Here is a 19,843-nt window from a genome sequence, read left to right on the forward strand (position 1 = left end):
GGGAACTTAAGTTGACTTTTAAAGGTCATTCACTCACTTGTTGAGTGTGCTTGGGAAAAGTAAAGGTCTCATTATTTTTTTCTCTTCTGAAAGACAGCGGTCACTTCCATTTGTCAGTGATGATTTTTATTCTTCAAAGCATATTTAAAGTATTAATAGATGGAGTCTCGCTCTAATAAATAGAGCCTATCTAGAGCATTGGGATTATTTATTTTGAAATTGAGAGATGTGTTAGATTGAAAAGAAAATTGTCCATTTCAGCTAGTTTCATGGGTTTTTCTGCTAAATGTCCACCTTCTTAATGAGCCAACTCACATGAGTAGCTCCTAATGCACCCATTGCTGTTCCACTTTCCTTTCTTGAATGCTTTTACTTGAATCAGTCCCAGCTTGGGCCAATTTTGGGTCTGCCATTTGCCTTGCTCTTTTCCATTATGAAGTGTTATTTTGTGTTTTTTAATGTCAATGGTAGTTTTTAGACTTTCAATTAAAAGCAAAATAATGCAATAATATGCTAAAGGTAAACCATTTTTTAGAGTCAAGCCTTTTCTATGGTGTTAACATGTTCAGTAACAATAGTGAGAAGCAGAGTTTAGTGTGAGTGATACATTGAACAAAGCTCCTTGCATTGCCTCTAATAACCTCTGATTAAGGGGCGGAGTGGCCTCAACCACTCAGTAATTACATGGAACAAGAGTGTTACTGTTTAAGATTTGTGTTGTGGGTTCATGTGCCATGCTGCAGCAGATCTGTGTGAATGACAAGTGTGTGCTTGAGTATATATTTTGCATATAATAGTTTTGCACACTATTCTCAGCTGCTGCAGAAGTTGTCAAGTAAGAGTGTGAGTTGGGTGTGTTTCTGTCAGACATCATCACAATGTGTGAATCTTGTGCTGCACTGTGGCCTTTGTACAGTCTCTGTGCATACATGTGTGTGTGTACAGTGTATGCACACACATGCATGTTTGCAAAAGTAAACATTTCTTGTTTTGAGGGTGTAGGTGTATGCATGTTGTTCTATACATGTTTTGAATCAGATTTAATTAGACTAATTTTAACCAGGTTCAGATTGAAACCCCAAGATGTCTCAAATGTGACACCATCCCACACACATCCCAAACACACACCCCACCCAACACTCTACAGCAGCCTTTGCTTATCCCCCTCTCCAACCACCAACATCACCTCCGTTGGTAGCCATGGTAACATTCCTCTTCCCCCTGTGGATGGGGCTCTAATTAGAGCAGCTATTATGGGTTGGCTTCAGCAGGGCAGGGTGGGTTGGAGTGAAGCGGGTAGGTTGGTAAGGGGCACAGGTGGCCGCAGAGTGGGTAGCAGGCTAGTAGGCCATACTACAGAGATATTTTGAGCTCTAGGAATCAAACCCAAATTTATTCATTAAGGTTTAAAATGAGTTTTATAATGATCACCTTTTACAAAGATTTAAGAGACTCTTTTGAGTCACTCTATTTGCTTTCCTATGTCTTATTCTTGTTTTAACACATGCTTTATGACTTACATTTTTACAGTAGTATTAAAATTTTAAAGGAAACTTTTAACAAGTTGCTTCTAAATACCTTATAATATTTTTGACTTATTTATTACTCTATCTGTTTTTAATCTATTTTATTTTGACAACTGCTTTGTACCATGTTTCCTTTTTTATCTGCAAGTCTCATTCATGTTTAAAATAAATGTGCCTCTATTTTTTACCCTTGGTTTGTAACTTTTTACCCTGAACTTGTTAAACATTTATTTCCTTTCATATTCCCACCCTATAAACTAATCTGTGTTTCTGCTTTTCCCTATTCCTTTCTGCTTCTTTAGTTCCTCCACTGATCCAGCCATTTGACTTTCCCCCGACCTCAATTGGTAAATTGATGTACATTGCCTGCGTGGTGTCGTCAGGAGACATGCCCATACACATTACGTGGCGCAAAGATGGTCAGGAGATCGTGCCCTCCTCAGGCATCACTATTGACACAAAAGAGTTCATGAGCTCCCTCCAGATATCCAAGGTGTCACTTAAACACAATGGCAACTATACCTGCATTGCCAGGAATGATGCTGCCACTGTCAGCACAGAGAGGCAACTCACAGTTACAGGTAAGAAAATGTTTTGCTGAACAGTTAAGAGTACAAAAGGATATTTTGATAATGGAAAGCAAACTAAAAGAGGTTATAAGAATACTGCATCTTAAGTTAAAAGAAACTGTTAGATATAATGATCAAAAACTATGGCAATAGAGGGTGATTTGCATGTGTTCCGTCCCATCTAATTTTAGAACTCTTGCATATTTTATGGTTTTGAAGTTTCTTTCAAAAACCTTATTGTTTGGCGTGGAGTTAGGCAAAGTGCAGGAAACATTAATGGCATTTATGCTAAAAATATTTACCACCAAAAAAGTTAACTCCAGTTCCAAACACATGATTGTAATAAGTATACATAGGCTGTACATCTTCCACTGTATCTGGGTTTTTGTTTTACATTTTATCTTTTATCTTTCAAGTGCCTCCGCGGTTTGTTGTGCAACCCAACAATCAGGATGGGATATATGGCAAGGCAGCAATCCTGAACTGCTCTGTTGATGGCTACCCTCCACCTAAGGTTATGTGGAAGCATGCCAAGGGGGCACTAGGTACACATGTTTTACTTAGCTTTTTTTGCTGTTGTTATCTAAATTACCTGAACAAGTGGGACAAAATAACAAATAATTGCATAATTGTGATTATGTTTTGTTTTGTTTTTTAGCGGGAATTGGAAACCCACAGCAGTACCACCCCGTGCCCCTGACAGGCAGGATTCAGATCATGAATAATGGCTCTCTACTAATCAGACATGTCTTGGAAGAGGATCGTGGCTTCTACCTCTGTCAGGCCTCCAATGGAGTGGGCTCAGACATTAGCAAGAGCATGGTCCTCACAGTTAAGAGTGAGTGCACAAATCCTTTATTCAGAAGAGTATGAGTTTTATAATGCATAAATGAATGCAGATTGGTTATCTAGGACGCTCTAAAGCCACAACTTTATTAGCTTTCGCGCACTAACAGTCTCTAACTAATGAGCCAACTCACAATACTCTCTTTGGTGAAGTATTGTGTGTTTTGTATACACACAGGTAAATCAGATGAGCAAAGGTCAGCATTAACATGAGAGAAATATCCCAAGGAGCAGACAGCAAAAAAACCTTGTGTGTGTGTATTTGTGTGCACTGATGACAGACGGTGAGAAGGCAAGTAAGCAATTGATTCCTGGACTCTTGGGATTCGTCTAGAGACAATCAAAAGAAGGCTTTGAGGTTAATCATTATCTGAAATCAATATCGCTATCCTGTCCTCCTTGTTGGTAACACCTCAGGTAATGCCATGTATTCACACACATAAATGCGAGCACAAGTAGCATCAACATCAAGTAAATCATCACCAGAAACCAGAGACATTGATTTTACAATTTGGCTCAAATCACAAGACAAATGTTGGGCTTAATTTCTGACACCTTTTTATCCTTCTGCATGCAACACGTAGAAGACGGTGCTTAATGTAAATGCTATTTTCAGAATGAGTTTCTATCAGAGGGCCGGCCCTCTCTGGTGCCTTCCCTCTTTTTCCTTCTTGAGTTAGTGTTATTGATTGAACTGTTCCTCTCTTCTGCCGCCCTCAATTCTGTCTGTTTCACTCAGTGAAGAAGAAGGGGGGGGGGGGAGTGGGAGGGTGAGATGAATAAGTGATGAAAACAAAACAGCAGAACCCTCAGGTCAATATTATGTGTGAGTCTGTGTGCACAAAAGTGCTTGTGTATGTTTGTAGGACTCAGAAGATTAAGTGTGTGAAGGATTTGTGTATCGAGTGTACACGAAAGGTAGAGTGTATCGTTTTTGCCTCTTCATTCACCTAGACTCCAACGGTTAACTATAGGAGAATGAGAAAAGAGGTTTATTGATTTTACCTCATTGACCACAGCTCTTCATTACTCCACTGCAACAAAACTTGGCTACTTAGAGCTCCACCTTTTTAAACTGGCTGTTATCTTAGCCTTTGTGCTCTTTTATTTTATTTTTTTAAATATCCTTTCTCTTCTGCTTATTATCCAATTGCTCTTTCTTTTCCTCCCCCACAATTGCTTTATCTGTCTCTGTTATCAAACATCTCTGTCATCAATCTGTTTACCATCTCTATCTGCTACAACCATTTTGTCCTCACCTCCTATTCATCCTCTCACAGTCCATTTGCTTTGTCATTGCAGTCCCAGCAATGATCACAAGTCACCCCAACACTACCATGGCTAAGAAGGGTCACGTGAAGGAGTTGAACTGCACAGCCAGGGGAGAATGGCCCATCATCATCCGCTGGGAAAGAGGGGACACCGTTATTGACCCTGATCGCAACCCACGATACTCTATAACCACTAGTCCAAATGAAAAGACAGATGAAGTGTTGTCTACTCTTAAGGTAAAAACACTGACATGCTATTCAAATTATATAGTATTGAGTGTTGCTCAGTAATAGAAAACCTTTCAAATATTTTCTTTTGAGAATACATTTTTGTACTTTAATTCAGTAGGTTTTGCAAAAAGACCATATTACGTCTTTTAGAGAATACAGCACAAAAAAGGTAAATTTGTGGTTCATTCAATGGTAAAAATTGGAATGAAACCTAAAAAACTCAAACATTTTGTATATTTTGGTGGGGGCAAAGTAACAATTGACCAAAATAGAAAATAATCTTTAGAGTACTAGCAGGAACTTGACAGTGACAAACAGAAAACAAGGGACTTAAACACTTGGAGTAATAACCTGAAACTGTCAGACCAACTGAGAAATTGAAAACCTAAAGCCGGTGTGCTGTAACTGAGGATAACCAAAACATAACAGATTTTAAAACTGTATATAATAAAAATTAGAGTAAAGATATTCTTTTTTTACTTTTTTTTAGGTTTTGTTTAGATTCCCTTCTGTTTTACTTTATCATAGGATTTCCTTTTGTCTTCTTAACAGCTGTGTTTTCTTGTCTGTTTTCACTTGGAATTTGTAACAATACCAGTCCCCCAGGTTCATTCACACCATCCATATGAAACCACCTTAAGCCATGTCCTGTGACCAGCAGATGGCACTTGGCAAAGTACCGCAAAGCTGTTTTGTAATTAGAAACCAGTGTGACCATTTTCATGCCACATCATGCTGTTTTAACACTAAGCAGCATTCTGTTTCTTGACTCAAATAGGATGTGCTCAGACAATATGCAGACACGTTCAATGACCAGCATAAATCAGGTCTGTTGGAATTATGGGCAGCAGTTAAATCACTGTTTTATATAGGCTAATGTATGTATGTATGTATATATTGGGGATGTAACGTTTCATGTAAACAGGGATTCGTATCATATAATAATTTGTGGTTGCTGATACGATTCACATTTGATATTGGTTCATTTGAACGATCTGATTTGATCCCATTCACTGACCTCAAATCGATCCAAGGCATCTTTAGCCAAAATAATTCCACCAATAAGACTCAGAGATAAATACCTGGGTACTAAACAGTGCAGGTGAAGTTTTCCAGATTCCTTCTATTTCTTTTAAGATAATTATGTATAAATTTAGTTTAGTTGTTTGTACAAACAAGTAAAAAAGGATTAATGGCAAATCCATTCGCATTTTTGTCTCATAAAGTTCAGCCCACTGTTGTTTTTCCACATCAAAATGATTCAAAGGGAACATTATCAGAACATTCTACCACACTGTATGGTCACATGTCTTTGCAAAATTCAAGTTTTTCCACACATTGGACTGGAATGATAGCTTGATCAGTGTAGGCACATGTTGGTGCAGCCCAAATGATATTTTCCAAGATTGATTATAACCGATTGATTTTATTTTGAAAGGATTTTAGAATAATATAGATCGATTCGATTAACAACTTACCTCACACAGATTGATTTGGTTGGATCGAAAGAATATAAATCAATTAATCTGGTAACACTTTATATTAAGATTCCTTAACAAGCTTTGTTAACGCATTAACAAGCATTATAATAGAATTTTTAGGGTGTTAGTAAGACATTTATTAGTACAATAAGTCTAATAAGGTTTATTAAATTACTTAGTTAACACATTTACAAGCATTATTATTAGGATGTTTTTAAGATGCCAATTATACATTTATTGGCATCATAGATCCCTAACAAAGTTGTCAGTGTTAATAAGCTTAATAAGATTTATTAACAACCTTTGTTAACAAATTAAGAAGTATTATTATTGTTTGGGGTTCTAGTAAGACATTTATTAGCATTATAGATATCTCACACAAGCCTAAGTGTTCATAAACTTAATAGGTTTTATTAACTAACGTAACAAATTAATAGGCTTTATTAATGTGTCAGATGCTAGTACGATATTTATTAGCATTATAGATGTCTTGCAAATACCTGAAAGTGTTAATAAGATTTATTAACATCTAAAGTCAGACCATTGTCTTTAAAATCCATATTACTAAACTGCTTATAAGCTTAACAAATGTATTAATTAACTTTGTTAACAGTTTATTAATTGTTTTGCAGCACCTCATCTAAAGTGTGGAATGCTTTTACCACCAACAATCACAAAGCATAAAGCTTCTAAAAAGAACTTTATAACATTAAAACAGACTAAACATACAAAAATATTTCTGTAAAAGAAATATAATAATTGAACCCCAAACAATAATAATACTTCTTAACTTGTTAACAAAGGTTGTTAATGAATCTTATTAAGATTTTAACACTGACAATTGTGTTAGGGATCTATAATGCCAATAAATGTATCATTTTCATCTTAAAAACATCCTAATAAAAATGCTTGTAAATGTGTTTAAGTAATTTAATAAACCTTATTAGACTTATTGTGTCTTACTAACACCCTAAAAATTCTATTATAATGCTTGTTAATGCATTAACAAAGCTTGTTAAGGAATCTTTATATAAAGTGTTACCGGATTAATTGATTTATATTCTTTCGATCCATCCAAATCAATCTGTGTGAGGTAAGTTATTAATCGAATCGATCTATATAATTCTAAAAATCCTTTCAAAATGAAATCAATCGGTTGTAATCATAACCTGGTCATAATCATAATGCTTGTTAATGCGTTAACAAAGCTTGTTAAGGAATCTTAATATAAAGTGTTACCGTATTTTTATTTCTTTATTTCATGATCTAACTTTCTGATTTAATATTTTCATTATTTCAAATTTAAACTTTCCGTGTTAAAAACTAAAGAGATTTGGGACATGTTTGAGCATAAACAGTAACTCAACAAGTAAAGTGTTGAGGCTTCTGACTAAGACAAATTTGAGCATACATAATAGCCTTACATTAATTTCCCCTTATTTGCAGTGCAGAGTTTACCTTCACTGAGCCTACATCAGTAGTTGTTTGTGCTGTATGTCAGAACAAAAATAAAGTTGTTCATTGCTGACTTCTTTTTTTTTTTTTTTACTTTTTCCTTTGTAGCTAAAGCCAGCAGAGCGTGAGGATTCAGTTTTCTTCTCCTGTCATGCTATCAATTCTTATGGAGAAGGACGGGGCCTTATTCAACTCACTGTTCAAGGTATTCTTTCTGTTCATAATAATGAAACAGAATACCTGATCTTTAAATTCTGTATATATATTCAAAAAAAGCAACCTTCTTCTATATATACTTCTAATTTAATATCTAATTTGGTGTTTCTCTTCTTCTTCTTTGCTCTTCTGTACTTAATTATTTATCTTTCAAATCCTCAGAGCCTCCGGACCCCCCAGAGCTGGAAGTGCGAGAAGTGAAGGATCGGAGTATGAATCTTAGGTGGACCCAAAGATTTGATGGAAATAGCATTATTACTTCCTATGATATTGAATATAAAAACAAGACAGGTAAGTCATTCTGGGATTTTTCTTTTTTGTCAGCTTTTCTAATTATAAGAAGAAAAGTACTCTAAAGTACTATAAGCATGCTAAGCCCACATTTCTCTTTAGGAATGTTAAATCATGGCATCAAAGGCATATTTTGATTTTTTTAGGAGGTTTTTTCATGTGTTTCTAGATAACTGTTGTCTGGGATTGTCAGTGTGTTTCTCAATGCTTTGAATTTCTTTTAAAACTTTACCAAATCCTTTTAACTGCCATCTTTATATTTATTGTAATTTAGACCCCCAAAAACATCTGCAATACTGATATTTGTCTAGAAATAATGTATAAGGAATAAACCCTTGAGCTAAAATTATTGGTTTTTAGTAGATACAAAATTTTTAAAGAAAGATTAAGTGAGCTTTATTCATGCAATTACAAAATTAATAAATCAACAAAAGTCTGAACATATTTTCTGAGACTAGACTCTGAAACTTGATATTGCAGCACACATCTGTAAAGCAGGAGATAGAAAGTGGTTTAGTGATAACAGATCTACACTCGTATCTCTTTCAACTAGGTTTCTCTCAGTGTATTCTGTACATTTTGGATGTATTCTATTCAAGAAGCCGTTCTATTGGAGTAACACAAGGCTCGTTATTAGGTCATCTACTTTTTCTTATGCAGTGAAAGATTTACCATCTGTATTTGTATTTTGTATTTTTTCTTTTAGATACCTGGGAGCTTAAGCATGCCACTCGAAACATCTCTCCCACAAACAATCAGGCCAACATTGTGGACCTTCACCCTGCCTCTGTTTATAGTATTCGAATGTACTCATATAACGCCATAGGAAAGAGTGAGGCCAGCAAGGAACTCACCATAAGCACAGAAGAAGCTCGTAAGTCTTTTTACTGCATTTGACATCAATACAAATGGGTTTTTTCTATTCTTGAAAAGCTTTTTTTAATCAAAAACACCAGAATCCACCAAAATTTCATATTTTGTTGAAAAACAATCGTTATTCCTTTAATATCAGATTTAATATTCCTGTTATGACAGATCAGTTTTTTCTTTTTATCTGAACAAAGTGAAGATGTTTTTGAAACATTTCTTTCCATTTTGTTAGGTGGCTTCTCCGCTTATATCAGTAAAGAACCTGTTTTAACTTACAAACTGTCTAGACAAGACTCTTACCTGTGTTTGTATGTCTTGACCAATACAAAAAACAATTGTTTTACTCAGTTGTTCAGTTTTGAATTAATAAATAAAATAAAATAAAACAAAATGTTTTTACAATAGAAAAAAGGTCTTTTTGCACTAAACAAACAAAAAAAAATTTCAGAAAGGTATGCATGGTGTAACAATTAATCTCTTGAAATTATTTACCAGTATTAGTCAAATACTGCAGCTTAGCTACTCTGACCCCATTTCTATTTTAGAACCTGATGGCCCTCCAATGGATGTGACCCTGCAGGCAGTGACTTCTCAAAGCATCAGAGTCACCTGGAAGGTAAAATATTTTGAGCATTCACTTTGCACTCTAAACAGTATTGCACATTGTGATGATTTAAACTTTAATGAAGTGTTTAGTATTTCCGATATGTACCTGTCTAGTGTAAGTTCTGTCTGAACAAATACTTCCCCCCTTCAGGCGCCGAGGAAAGAACTACAGAACGGGGTGATCCGAGGTTACCAGATTGGTTATAGAGAGAATGGCCCCGGCAGCAATGGCCAGTACAGCATTGTGGAGATGAAAGCCACAGGAGACAGCGAGGTCTACACTCTTGACAATCTAAAGAAGTTTGCTCAGTATGGAGTAGTAGTCCAGGCCTTCAACAGAGCTGGAACTGGACCTTCAAGCTCAGAAATCAATGCTACAACCCTGGAAGATGGTGAGACAGTAAATTCTTACAAAAGATTTTTTCAACTCTTGGTTTTTGCAAGTGTAAATGTGGGCGTCTTTGGAGTTTACAAGCGTAAACTACCACAGTACATCACAGTCAAAAATGAAGCTGCCTTGTCAAAAAACACATTTTGTCTGCTTTTGCTTTCAAGCAAAAAAAAACGTTTTTTTTTTCTTTTTTCCTTGTTCTTTTCACTTTAGTTGGTCTCTGGCAATAGGCACTACTTTCAAAGTACAAATACTATATTTCTGTCGCAACAGCAATAGCCCATCCGCCTCAAGGTTGGCTGTGTTGTGCATATTCTCTCTTTTTGGACCATTCTCTGTAAATCTTAGAGCTGGTTGTGGGTAATTATCACAGTAGATCAACAGTTTTTGAAATACTTAGACTAGCCCGTGTGGCACCAACAAACACGAGTCACCTAAAACCCCTTTATTCCCCAGTTTGAACTGCAGGATATTGTCGTGACGAAGTCTACGTGCCTAAATGCATTGAGTTGCTGCCATGTGATTGGCTGATTAGACATTTACCTTAATGAGCAGTTGGACTGTTGTGCCTAACAAAGTGGCCAGTGAGTGTATACATGTTCACATTTTAAACAAATACAGCTGATGACTTTTTTCAACCGAGCTTCCCCTCAAACATGCATAGTGAATAAAATGTTAAATTGGAAATAGCTAAAGGGAGTTTTGAGGGTTCTTTTTTGCCCCAGGAGAGACAAAGCCAACCATTTCCTTTGTTTAGTTAAAAATAGAATGGAAAAAGAACCAACTTAGATTTTTCTTTATTCCTTTTAGGAAAATACCTGATCCCTGCTCACAGTTAGATGTGCACATAAACAAACATCAACAGACGTGTCACATGCATTTCCTCACAGTGAACAGTTGGTTGAGCCCCATTGGTCCGGAGCAGAAAGAACCCTCCAGTTCTTCCCAGTTGCTGTCACCGTGGCGACAGTGATATTGATGGCCATTATGATAATAGTGATAACAACAAGCATACTAAAAATAATTATAATTAGCTTGTCTCCCTGTCTGTCTTTCTCTCTTTCCTTCTCCTAGCTTCCTGCTGTAATTATCCACAGCTGAGCGCATTGTTTCTGCTACCTCTTCTTGTTCTTCCTTTCTCTTCCTACCCTCACTTAAAACTCTTTTCTATCCACTCTCTTTATCCCATCTTATCTTGCCAATGTTAAAATGTTATTGGCTTTTTATTTTTATTTTTGCTTAAGTGTTCATTTTGTTTTTGTTTGTCTGTCTTACTTGTTGGCTCTGCCTGAAGACAAGACCTCCATGACCTTGAAAAGGGAAAAAAACTGGGTGGAAAAAAAGCAGTACTTATTGTGCACATCTCTTTCATTCATAGATGAATTGTCAAACTCCACAGGAGGCCTCAAATATTGCTAATATTATTGCGGCTCTTATTTATATAATGAGTGTGTTTTTTTCTGGAATCAATTTTAAAACCAAAGGTCAATTTTGGTTTTCAGCTCATTCTCTGGTTTCACCCCAGCCCTCTTCTCTCCATCTTTCTTTCTCTTCACCAGCTGCAGAGAACTTCTCTGGTCGATTTGGCTCAGCAGCTTTCTTTCATGTTCTACTCCAGTCTTTTGAGCAGCTCTCTTCCTCTCTTCCTGTCCCTTACTTCTCTCACAAGCTGACTTCTGTTCATCTTTAACACTGAGCGTCATTTAAGGTCTGAATGACCAGTGGTTAGTGGTCGCCAAAAGCAGAGACACCTGTTCTGAAGGGGACAGAGGGGGGCTTTTATAGAGAAGGAGGTTTAGTCCCATAGATACGACCTGACACCTTTCATGGGCTTTTCATCTATCTCTAGCCTGTGCTGGTGTTTCTCGTGGGATGTGAAGACATTTCCTTTAGGTTTTTGAAAAACTGTGGGAGCTGTTGTTGTCCAAGGGGAACCTGGTTGCAGACAAGATGGCGCCCAGACAACATTAGCCGGAAACAGAGAGTCCATAAGATTTCAGAATTATAGCACCTTCTCTTAAAACTTTGTAATGTGCATGGTTCAGTGTGCAACATAAGCTTCAAATGAGGCAAAAACGGTGATCATGTTATTCCTTTCAAAAAGGATATACCCAAAAGTGTTTTGATTCTTCAAACTGTTAGACCAGAGCTTTAACTCTAACAACTGTAACCTTTCAATCCTTAATGAGATCAACGTCAATCAGCATTTTCTGTTACAGAAAAAAGTGGCTTTGCGCCGATACGCAACACTTTATATACATATCTGTCAAAAGCCGCTTTAAAATGTTCCTTACGGCGCAAAGCAGCTTTTCTCAGCCAATTGACTAATTAACATTGATCGCGTAAGGAGTTACAGTCTGAGCAAAGCAGGCTTTGACTGAGACCTAGAACGCCACTTAAATTCATGTTATGGACCAAAAAAAAAGTATTTTCTAACTTCAATAGGCGAGGGGGACGAGACGTGAACTATCGGGTCTGGCTAATGATGTCAGGGCACCATGTTGTTGTCTGCAACCAGGTCCTCTTGTTTTATCCAGGTTTGATCCAGTTTTTTCTTTTTGCCTCAAAAAACAACCTTGTATCATCCTGCTTAAGATTTCTCAAACTTCTCAGGCTACAGTCTTTGTGATTTAACATACTGTTCAAAACGGTTTAAATAATGATTTTATTTAGCATTTAGTCAATTGATTGTTGTCAAGATATATTGGAAGTATGTATTCCTTTGATTACTGGTGTTTTAGCACATTTCAAGTTTTGGCTCTGTTAAAAGCAAAAAGCAATAAATAATGTCACCGCTGTCATAATAATACCTTCAAACAACAAAATTGTACAAAGATGTATTTTAGTCGTAAAGTAAAGTAAACTTTTAAACATAGGGAGGTACTTTGTCAACAATTAATTTCCAGTGGTTTTTAGAGAAACTCAGACACTTGGTGCATCTTGGTTTGCATCAAATTTGAAACAAAAGGTTGTTGATTCTGACAGCAAGCACCATAAAACCAAAACATCTCCTTACTTTTTATTACTGGCAGCTTATCCAATCACCTCCAAGGGTGTGCTGGGGGAGGGGGGGTTGCAGAGCTACTTGGGGTTAGATTAAATGCTACAATTTCCACAAAGGGCCAACATCTCGTGAGAATACATGTTTCTTCTTTTTTTATTTGATTTATTTTTTTTATTTTTTTATCAGGTAGAGTTTTCTCAGTCAGTAATAGATTTGTATGCAGTTAAAACAGAACAATCTTTCATTTCTTTTCATCAAGACTTTCAATATCATGGCAATGTGAGCCACGAAATATGAGTGCCTTGGACAAATACGAACTTTATGATCTTTCCAACCGGTCTCTATTTTAGTGTATTTGTTGTCAGCACAGGTTAAAAATTTAACTTTTTGATGCGGAAGACATTATGTCTTATTTGTTATGTCTTGAGTCCAATTGGATGTGAAAAAATACTGTTTTGTTACTCCTATATGTCCAAGTTCTTCACACACCTCTAAAGCATCTGCGGTAATATAAATTACATAGAGCTATAAATATTGTTACCTGTTGAATAGTGATTTGTTTTTTGTTTCAAGATTTTACTGCTCTTGCCGTATGGGACTGTTAATCAAGAAGAGGTGCAGTTTTGTGCATGTCAGAGGGCACTTATTAATACTATTCTACAGTTCAAATGTTAATCTGGTGATGTGTAAAAAACTAAACCCTATGAGTTTGATGTTAACATTGGCATTTAAATGTCCAAAGAAGCATGAATCACAATTATAAAATTAGTTTTGACTTACTGAATGAAATCTCCACTGTTGTCCACTAATATAAACAAGTGCTTCATAAAATTTAGTTTATTTGAGTGACTAAAGAAGATCTAGAAATCTTAATCAACCATTTCACTTTCTGTTTCCAGTGCCCAGTCAGCCCCCTCAGAACGTGCGAGCCATCTCTGTCACTTCCGACGAGGCGGTGATCACATGGGCTGAGCCTCCAAGAATGACTCTGCATGGAGTTTTGAAGGGATATCGGGTCGTGTTTTGGGCTGTCTTTCCAGATGGAGGTACGTTGTGTCAATCTGGCATCCCAAGATTAAAAAAAGAAAAAAGCGATTCATTTTAGTTCAGCCCGACCCTCTCTTTTTATTCATCTTTTCTCAGAGTGGGGTGAAATGCAAAATATTACAACTATCAAGGAGCAGGTAGAGCTGAAAAGCCTGGAGAAGTTCACCAACTACAGCATCCAGGTTCTGGCCTTCACTCAGGCTGGAGATGGAGTACGAAGCAACGTCCTGTATATTCAAACCCGCGAAGACTGTGAGTCCACACATTAGTTTCCACTGAAATATGGGTACTAAGATGGTTCCATTTGATCAGGCTGCGTTTTAGGTCAGCTTTAAGGGTTTTTCCTCTTGATTGAGGCACCAGTATGGGAGGCACAGAGCCAGTGGGTGTAGAAGGGGCCTTTGTAAGGCTGAGGTTGCTGATTAACAACCTCTTTGTGCTCTGATGTGCCATTACCAGTGCTAATGAGAATTAAGAAGCCAAGAAGTGTATGTGTGTGTGGTTAAGAACCCTAAGGGTGTTAGTCACGTGTGTGCACGAGAATACAAAGAAGTGTGTGTGTATTTAGGGTGTCTTTGCCTCTGAACATTTCTTTGTGTCATTGTGCGGGTACAACTGCATGCGTGTGTGCATGCACTATTGTTTATGTGCAAGTCTATCACAGTACCCAGCGAAACGAAAAGGATTAATTCTTTGTGGCTTAGAGAGAATTAATTTTGTGCTTACACTGGCGGGATGTGGATTACATCCGTATCCGCCTCTTCTCTCCTTCCCTGGGGCCAGTAAGAGGAGGAGGCATGCGTCTAGAGATGGAGAAAATGAGAGGAGCTAAGATTCTAAGAAGTGTCATTTCAGAAAAGGCCTTTATTCTCCTATTCTTTCCATATCTCAATTTTATTAGCTGGCCTCAGTGCAGGATCTATTCAGATATGTGCGCTCTCTTATTCTTCTCTGAGTGTGTCCGTGTACATGTCTGTGGGTGTGCACGTTTATTGGAAGCAAACTGAGTGTGTCCTTTTTCCTCTGATGTGGGTTGACAGTGTGTCCAGGGGCAACCTCTTCACAAACCTTTTTACGTCTCTCTTGGTCTAACCCTTTCCTTTGCCCTCAATTATGTCTGTAACATACTGAAGTGTTTGTAGTGCCTGCCATTTTAAGCCTCTGTGTCTAAGATGCACAAACCAGGAGAATACAATTTGCAAATTTATAAGGATGGATTAATTTTTCATTGGTGTTTGGATGGCAAATGTATTGGGTACCAAAGATTGTGTGAATGCATTTTTTATTAAAACAATAAATGGTCACAAGGAAATTTATAGCACATTTTAACATTTTTTGTACCATTTTTATTCAACAAATGTAAAGATTTCAGAGTTATTTAGTTGTCTAATAGGGCTGCACAATATGAGGAAAACTCGCAAAATCCTAAATTAGTGATCAACATTGCAATGACGATATAACTTGTGAGACATACAATAGCAAAACAACCAAAAAAATACTGCAACAGCTTAATATAAATAAGAGTTAACCCTAGTCTACATAGGAGGCCTAAAAGGGCTAAATCTGATTGGTCAACAACGTAAAGGCATCCATCTGATTGGTCAAATGCATAAAGGGATTTATTTTGCGATGTGCGAATTGCACAGTTTGATATCGCGATAACAATAAATTTGCGAAATATTGTGCAGGCCTTTTGTCAAAACTGTTGGATTTTTATGATTAAATTATGTCAATGTTTAGTTTTTGTATGTTTCAGTTCTTCCAGGCTTTCCAATTAAAACAGCTAATACTTTTTTTCCCAAACAAATTTAAAATTTTACCATTGTTTTTTACAACATTTTGTGAGTTCTGCATTTTCAGTTTTGTTCTGTCAGCTGTTTTTTTAAACTTGTTTTCTTTACTTTTTGTAGATATTACTGTTCATGATATAATTTGTCAGTTACTCAGAACATTTATTTCCCTCACTTTTGCACTTGCACCCTGTAGTGACCTAGAAGATTAATTTTAAGGCAGCCAAGGTTCATGTGTTTGGTCTGCACCACACTTCATGTGAGCTTTCAAACATGCCAAAAAAAACGTGGACTATCCAAAAAATGAACCCTGGTGCAAATCAAACCTGCCAGTGTGAATGCATAAACTGCATAAAAATTGGACATCAAACCAAAAAAAAAGAAATTCCCCACAACTTATACAAATAAGTATGCAAATAAGATAACCTACTTTGTGCATAAAAACAAAATTAAATTATATTTTGTTAAATTGTTTTTAAATAAATGGTAAATAGTATTTTTCTTAAATGTAAATTCTATAACAGCTGGGAAATATAATATGGTGACATGTAAAACCTTGCTTTTTACCTGCTTCGTTTTATGATTTAGTACCTGGACCTCCAGCTGGCATCAAAGCTGTGCCCTCCTCTGCCAGCAGTGTTGTGGTGTCATGGTTACCCCCTCACAAGCCAAATGGAATCATCCGCAAGTACACAATCTACTGCTCCAGCCCTGGCTTAGGTCAACCAGTAAGTTACAAGAATGAAGGGTGAAGTTACAGGGCTAACAACTGCTATTTTGGGGAGAAGGATCTACACTTAGACTGACTGGATCTTTGGTTTTTCTTTATCCCTACTTAGCACAAAAAAAGATTTTACTTATGTAAATAATTTTATGTACGGTTAACATCAAGGTTTTTCTTGTAATGAAGTACTGCCCTGCATTTGTTTCTGTGTTACAAAGCATATGTTTTTTTATTTAGTCTAGTGCTGCAGTCTCAGCAAGATGTGTGTATGAAATGAGCTCTCCTCATACTGCAGTGTGTGCGCGTGCAAACTCACCCTCCAGCCTCATTTACATATCTGCGTCTCATCATGTTGCCAGGACAACCTCATCTGATCATCAACGAAGGCAAAAAACAAGCCAAGCGCAAACACACTCAGTCCCACACCCACACGCACACACTAAATATAAATACACTCAGAAATGCATCACACCAGCGAGATAGCAGTGCATACATGTACTGCACAGTACGCTGCTCATATTTTTATTACCGTGTGCATTCAATAACTAAAAAGATATATCCTGCATGTACACACAGATACACAAGCAAAATGGAAATGTGCCTTTCAAGAAACATACATGAGTCCTGTCTTCACTCTCCCTCATTTACAAATCAAGCCTTCTATCTACATATCTATCCATTTATCTCTTTCTTTTAGTCTCTCTCCCTTTCTCTCCAAAGCAGTGTGCAGAGTTGGGGATGATTACTATGTAAATGAGTGCATCTGAAGAGAAAGAAGGAGGGATGGGGGGGTCAGACACACCGCATGGGGAGTACTTTTGTTCCTCTTTTCATTATCTCGCTCTATCTTTCCCGGATCACTCCTATCGCCACACTGGAGGAATATTTTAATATCTGTTACAGCAACAAACACTCTGTCAGTCTTTCTTCCTCACATCTACCCACCCATTCACCACATCCAGTCATCCATTCTTCATCCATCACTTTGTCCATACCTCTGCTTGCAGTGAAAAATAAAGAGACAACAGCGTTGAAAAAAAAGCTTTTATGTGGACGTAACAGTCAAGTGGAAAAATGCAGGGAAGGTGAAAAATAAGGAGGCGAATTTGAGGATAAATGTAGAGAACAGCAAAAAGAGAGCACATGGATGGAAGGCAAAAGTGGAGAAGGGGTGGCGAGTGTGATGAGTAGTGTAGGAAAAGGAAAAAAGTGGTGCAGTGTGTAAAGAAAGAGGGGGAAAAAAGAGTGAAAAAGGACAGAAACACGGCGAGGTTGTAAACGCCCAGTGGGTTCCTTAATGATGACCTGCTCATAAAAAACGGAAAATAACACAAAAGCTAGAAGAAGGCTACCCTGAAGAAAATACTGTGCTGACAGCCAAATAGGAAATAACAGAGGACAACATCACAGCTTCTTCTGTTCTGCCATGTTTACTCACTTTCAGCAGAGTTGACACTTGAATCACAGACTTCTCTTCTTCTGTGCACAAGTTTCAGAACAGTCAAAAATCAACTCTAAATCAGTGCCAAACACATGAAGTGTGAGAATAAAACAAAGGCCTGAGAGGGAAAATTAAGAAGCTGAGGAGTTTTGTTGTTTTAATTTAAAATTAAAATCACCACAATACCCGTCGCTGGGGGTGCTCCTGGCTTGCCCCACCCTCTTGGTCTGGCTGGTCGGATTGGGGAGGATCTGGTTCACCTTATGAACACACGGTTCACTTCGGCAGCCTGCATGTATCTCCACGTGCACGTGCACGTGCACACTGCCACACTGCTCCCTGTCTGCTTCATCCCTCCTCCTAACCCACAGTGTATTGATGGACAGATATCTTCCGCTCATCTTAGTGTCAGAATTTCACCTTCCGATGTAATATTTGTCTTTTCAGCAGATCTGGTATAATTGTTACACAGCTAAAAATAATAACCTATTCAAATCTGCGCTTGTATCCCCCACTCTCTCCCTTTTTTTCTCTTTAACCCCCTCCCCCCTCACACTTTTACCCCCCCCCCCCCCCCCACACACACACACTGAATGTAACAAATTAATAAAAAATAATAAAAAAACAAAAAGGGGTTTATACAAATTTACACTCTGGTTTTATGAAGATATATAACCTCTTTTTGTAATAGTAAGATCTGTCCAACACAAAAGGCCTTCAGCGCTCATCTGTTTGCTCAGTTTTTGGACATAACAAGTTTTAAAAAAAAATAGTTAAATAAAAAATCACCACAATACACACCTCGTGAGTAAGTGGCGATCAGGATGTGAGTGGAGTCGTTAGAGGTCAGAAGGTGAAAAGTGACTGACAGGAGGTTAAAAAAAGTGGTTGGTTTTGTGTGTTTATGTGCTGAGGGGACAGTGATATGTACAAGTCTAGACAGCAGACACATGGCTGGGTTAAACACACTGCAATTACACATCAACCTCCAGGTCATGTGTGCCACTGCATGCGAGTATGTGTGTCAGTTTGTCCATGCTTGTGTATTGTGTGTTTTCAACTTGTTTGTGTAACCACTGCTCTTTCTCTGGCCATTTCTGTGACTCTGATTGCCTTTCTTCCATCACTGATGCCTTCTGTAGATATGACTGTTCATGATATCATTTGTCTGTTCCCTGTTGTCCTCCTCTCTCATATCTCTGTTTGTCCTCCCTGAGGAGAATTGACAGGGAGAGGGAGCAGGCTGTACTTCCCACAATCTCTGCCTCCCGTTTCTCCAGCAGGAGCCACCTCTTTCCCTTCCCTCCAGCATCATATGTCCAAACTGTTTTACTTTATAACACCATAATGTACTACAGGCCCTGTCATCATGATTCACTTGTTAAATCAAACATTGTATGGGTTATGTGCACTGCTTGGCTCACAAAAATAGTAAACAAAAAACCTGAAGCAGATACACTTAGATTAATATTTTGATATGTCATTTATTCTGACCTATTTACAGTCGCTTCCCTTTACAAATAAACCATTTTTTAAAGCAGTTGTGTGCCTAAAATACATTTCTGTTTTTTCCTCGGAATCTACACACTTTGTAGACTCAGAGGATCATGTCAGAATGCTTGACGTTTCATTCTAACACCTGTGATGTTTTTATTGACAAGCTGCCAAGCGAGTATGAGGCCAACCCGGAGTTGCTGTTTTACCGAATCACGCACCTCAACCACCGACAGCAGTACCTGATCTGGGCTGCAGCTGTCACAACTGCAGGTCGCGGGAACTTTAGTGACAAAGTCACAGTGGAGCCAGCCGCCAAGGGTAAGTCCAAGCAAAGGATGGTACCTTCCAGTACAGCTGTATTGTTCAAGAAGAAAGGGATCCTACAGTTGTGATTTAAAGTGGGTTCTTGGTAATCCGAGTAGTGCGCCACATCATTGTTTGGCAACAGCTGCACATATGACCAAGAATTACTTTTACCGGACTCCATAACCCAGTAGCCGAGTCATCGCAGACAACCCAAACACAACAGTACAGGCCAGAAACACACAAGGCGTCAATGGTATTCCCTTCAACAAGGAAACTTTCTA

At 37.7% G+C, this 19,843-nt stretch overlaps 1 protein-coding gene across 1 annotated transcript in view; it reads left to right on the forward strand.

The window, feature by feature from the left end:
• dscaml1 (Down syndrome cell adhesion molecule like 1) overlaps window positions 1–19,843 on the forward strand; it is a 100,609-nt gene that overhangs the window by 69,289 nt on the left and 11,477 nt on the right. The window contains exons 10-22 of the mRNA XM_020708264.3: window positions 1,829–2,107; window positions 2,512–2,640; window positions 2,754–2,933; window positions 4,244–4,449; window positions 7,488–7,584; window positions 7,758–7,886; window positions 8,593–8,760; window positions 9,302–9,372; window positions 9,514–9,754; window positions 13,657–13,803; window positions 13,901–14,056; window positions 16,183–16,322; window positions 19,421–19,574. Coding sequence (XP_020563923.1) covers window positions 1,829–2,107; window positions 2,512–2,640; window positions 2,754–2,933; window positions 4,244–4,449; window positions 7,488–7,584; window positions 7,758–7,886; window positions 8,593–8,760; window positions 9,302–9,372; window positions 9,514–9,754; window positions 13,657–13,803; window positions 13,901–14,056; window positions 16,183–16,322; window positions 19,421–19,574 — 2,097 coding nt within the window. The remainder of the gene's footprint in view (window positions 1–1,828; window positions 2,108–2,511; window positions 2,641–2,753; window positions 2,934–4,243; window positions 4,450–7,487; window positions 7,585–7,757; window positions 7,887–8,592; window positions 8,761–9,301; window positions 9,373–9,513; window positions 9,755–13,656; window positions 13,804–13,900; window positions 14,057–16,182; window positions 16,323–19,420; window positions 19,575–19,843) is intronic.

Source organism: Oryzias latipes, chromosome 13, assembly GCF_053564925.1.
Source record: "Oryzias latipes strain Hd-rR chromosome 13, Olatipes_Hd-rR_3.1".
NCBI lineage: Eukaryota > Metazoa > Chordata > Actinopteri > Beloniformes > Adrianichthyidae > Oryzias > Oryzias latipes.